Source organism: Anabrus simplex, chromosome X, assembly GCF_040414725.1.
Source record: "Anabrus simplex isolate iqAnaSimp1 chromosome X, ASM4041472v1, whole genome shotgun sequence".
In the NCBI taxonomy this organism is placed as follows: Eukaryota; Metazoa; Arthropoda; class Insecta; order Orthoptera; family Tettigoniidae; genus Anabrus; species Anabrus simplex.
The window spans coordinates 58421111-58425032 of record NC_090279.1 but is presented as its reverse complement, the minus strand read 5'-3'; the positions used below and the strand labels follow the sequence as shown (position 1 = coordinate 58425032).

General features: G+C 44.1%; 1 protein-coding gene across 1 annotated transcript; it reads left to right on the top strand.

Moving 5' to 3' along the window:
- Positions 1-982: 982 nt before the first annotated feature.
- LOC137503269 (zinc finger protein ZFP2-like) lies at positions 983-2017 on the top strand. Its single transcript, XM_068230815.1, has one exon. The coding sequence runs from the start codon at positions 983-985 to the stop codon at positions 2015-2017; it is 1035 nt and encodes a 344-aa protein (XP_068086916.1).
- Positions 2018-3922: the final 1905 nt, after the last annotated feature.

Sequence of the window (3922 nt, the reverse complement as noted above, 5' to 3'; positions counted from 1 at the left end):
TATAGTGATAAGTTAACAATTTACAAATACAATATGCATATTTGTGTGTCAAAATAACATTCATAAAAGATTAGCCATGTTTCAACAGATCTTGCTGAATGTCGACAAACGTTCTCAACTTTATTAATATCTACAACACAGACATTCTCTCAAACAACCTCAAGCACAAGGTCCATTACAAAAATTATTACTTGCCTGCAACAAAGCGCAGAGTGCTTCAAGAAGATCAAAACTCCAAAGCATATGCCGTTCTTTATGTAGGAGAACAGACTACGGATTTCGATAGAATAATATGTGCTGGATTAAAGAGCTTGTACGAGTATTTACCCTTTTAGGCTGGACCACTTCTCATGCTTTCTTCAAAATTAACTCGTACATTTCTAAACCATTACAAGTTTCTTGCGCGTGATATCGTGATTAAGAAAAGACGCAATATTTTCTCGTAAAAAGTGAGAGCTTTTGAAATTTAACCTCAGATGATGTTTACTCTCAGGAATGTAATGTTTATGAGTAACGAGCACTCTGCACTGGATATCAGTGATTGGAATGTCCAGTAGCAAATCCCCTGTGTGAGAGTTGTAGTGGATTTGGCTCTTGAACTAATGGTCACATGGTTTTAATTTGTCACTGCAGATCGAGACCCGAGGTGAGCTATAGAGATCATCAACCTCCGGACGGCGGATCATCTAGTTTTAGGTGTAGTGTGTGCAGTGAAGTCTTGGCTAGGAAGTTGGACCTCTTGCGACATCTGAAGAGACACAAAGAAGATCGACCCTTCAAATGCGTTCGCTGCGAAAAGGTGTTATGTAGCCGAAGCAGCTTGTCGAAATACCTCAGTATCCACCCGCTCCAAGTGTGCGGATTTTCTGATAAATGCTTTACAAAGAGGAAAATGTTGACAGGGGACACGCGATTGCATAAAGGTGGCATTATAAACGAATGCTCAGTAACCCATACAAATTTCAGGAAAAGGCCGGGAGTAATGCGGTCTCACACGAGCGAGAACCGATACTGTTGCAACGTCTGTAGCAAGTCATTCATACAGAAACTCAGCCTGACCGATCTTATGCGGAACCGTACAGGCGAGAAGCCATACAGTTGCAATGTCTGTGGCAAATCATTCATGCAGAGAGGTAAAATAACCGAACATATACGGACCCATACAGGCGATAAACCTTACAGTTGTAATGTGTGTGGCAAATCATTCACAAGGAATGGTAGTCTGACCGAACATATGCTTAGCCATACAGGCGAGAAGCCATATAGTTGCAATGTCTGCGACAAATCATTCGCAAAGAAAGGCAATCTGACCCATCATATGCGGACCCATACAGGCGAGAAGCCTTACAGCTGCAATGTCTGTGGCAAATCATTCTCAAGCAAAGGCAGTTTGACCGATCATATGCGGGCCCATACAGGCGATAAGCCTTACAGTTGCAATGTGTGTGGAAAATCATTCATAAACACACGTAAACTAACCGAACACATGCGAACCCATACAGGCGAGAAGCTTCACAGGTGCAATGTCTGTGGCAAATCATTCTCAAGCAAAGGCAGTTTGACCGATCATATGCGGGCCCATACAGGCGAGAAGCCTTACAACTGCAATGTCTGTAGCAAATCATTCATACGGAAAGGCAATCTAACCGATCATATGCGGATCCATACAGGCGAGAAGCCATACAGGTGCAATGTCTGTGGCAAATCGTTCATAAAGAGAGGTACACTAAACGAACATATACGGACCCATACAGGCGAGAAGCTATTCAGGTGCAATGTCTGTGGCAAACCATTCACAAGCAAAAACACTCTGACAGTTCATATGCGGACCCACACAGGCGTTAAGCCATACTGCTGTAATGTCTGTGGCAAATCATTCATACAGACAGGTCAACTAACCGTACATATGCGGACCCATACAGGCGAGAAGCCTTACAGCTGCAATGTGTGTGGCAAATCATTCATAAGGAGAGGCAAACTTACCGAACATATGCGGAGACATACAGGCGAGTCATAAAGAGCGGCAAACTAACCAAACATATGGGGACCTATACAGGCGAGAAACCTTTCAGCTGCAATGTCTGTGGCAAATCATTCACAAGGAAAGGCAATGTGACCGATCATATGCGGACCCATAGAGGCGAGAAGACAACAGTTGCTATGTCTGTGGCAAATCATTCACAAAGAAAGGCAGTCTGACCTAACTGTTCATATGCTGACACAACCAGAAGAGAAGCCATACTGTTGCAAAGTTTATTCCACTGAAGCACAACTTGTAGGATTCCAGCAAGATATAGCAGATATCCTGGATTTAGGAGGTCAGTTGGTCTGTATCGCGACTGACCTACCTAAGGCATTTGATAGGGTAGATCATGGGAGACTACTGGCAAAAATGAGTGCAATTGGACTAGATAAAAGAGTGACTGAATGGGTGGCTCTGTTTTTAGAAAATTGAACTCAGATAATTGGAGTAGGTGTAGCTTTATCCTGTCCTGTAAAGATTAAGAAGGGAATTCTTCAACGCAGTGTTATTGGACCTTTATGTTTTCTTAATATATCAATGATATGTATAAAGTAGTAGAATCAGAGATAAGGCTTTTCGCAGATGATGTTATTCTGTACAGAGTAATAAATAAGTTACAAAATTGTGAGCAACTGCAAAATGATCTCTATAATGTTGTCGGGTTGTTGCATTTTCAAATTAAAGCTCCCTAATGAGCTGTTTTAATTCAGTAATGGCTACTATACCCCACCCATATCCAATCCCTCCTTCAACGCTAACGCCCCTTCCTCCCCAACATCAATAACCGAACCACCGCCGCCTCAATCTATATATGTAGGATTGAGACGGCAGTGAACCGAACTGCCGAACCTTACCGCCTCCACTACCACGTGCAAGGGTTTGACAGCGGCATAGATCCTAGCCTTCCGAGGGCCCGGCTCAGACTGAATACTTTTGCCCTCCACCCGCGTGGCGCGCTGTTGTACATCACGTCACTCACCCTAAGCCCACGTGACGAATACGGCAGCTCCTATTGGTAGCAACACCTTCCGATTGCTATTGGTCGATTTGAGTTTGTCAACTTGGACCGCGTGGGACGACCACGTTTTTGACGTTTGTGACATTTTGCTTTACTTCGATTTGTATGCGTATATCTGTTATATTCGTTTGCGTGGTTGAAGAAAAAGTACCAGATATTTGAGGTATGCATCCTTACTGTTCTTGTTTTACTAATCTCCTGAGGCCAGAACATAAAAACATACCACACCAAGGCAAGTGAATTTCGGATAATTTGGAACACAAGTGCGGCCAGTATCCAGTATTCGGGAGATAGTAGTTTCAAACCCCACTATCGGAAGCCCTGAAAATGGTTTTCTGTGGTTTTCCATTTTCACACCAGGCAAATGCTGGGGCTGTACCTTAATTAAGGCCACGGCTGCTTCCTTCCCATTCCTAGGCCTTTCCTGTCCCATCATCGCCATTAGACCTATCTGTGTCGGTGCAACGTAAAGCAACTAGCCTTATTATAGTTGTCCCCCTGTGGGTAGGGCCAGTAGAATAACAGCCACAGCATCCTCTGCCTGCTGTAAGAGACGAATAAAACGGGTCCCATGTGGGCTCTGCACTTGGGAGCTTGGGTAGGCGACCACGGAGCCCTTAATTGAATTTTGGCACTGCTTCCGCTTACTTGTGCCACGCTCCCCACTTTCATCTATCCTATCTGATCTACCTCGATCACGACCTGTTCTTTTCTGCCCCCGATTGTGTTATGTATGTAGGCCTAGGGAGTCTTATTTTCCCTCCATGGCCCTGGGCCTCCTTAGCTGATACCATCATTTTTCCTAGTGTCAGCCCCCTTCCATTTCTTCTCTCCGATTTCTAATATGTATAGGGGATGGTTGCCTAGTTGTACTTTCTCTT

Bases quoted from the DNA above. Each gene is read 5' to 3' on its own strand.
- LOC137503269 (XM_068230815.1), top strand. From the start codon at position 983: ATGCGGTCTCACACGAGCGAGAACCGATACTGTTGCAACGTCTGTAGC.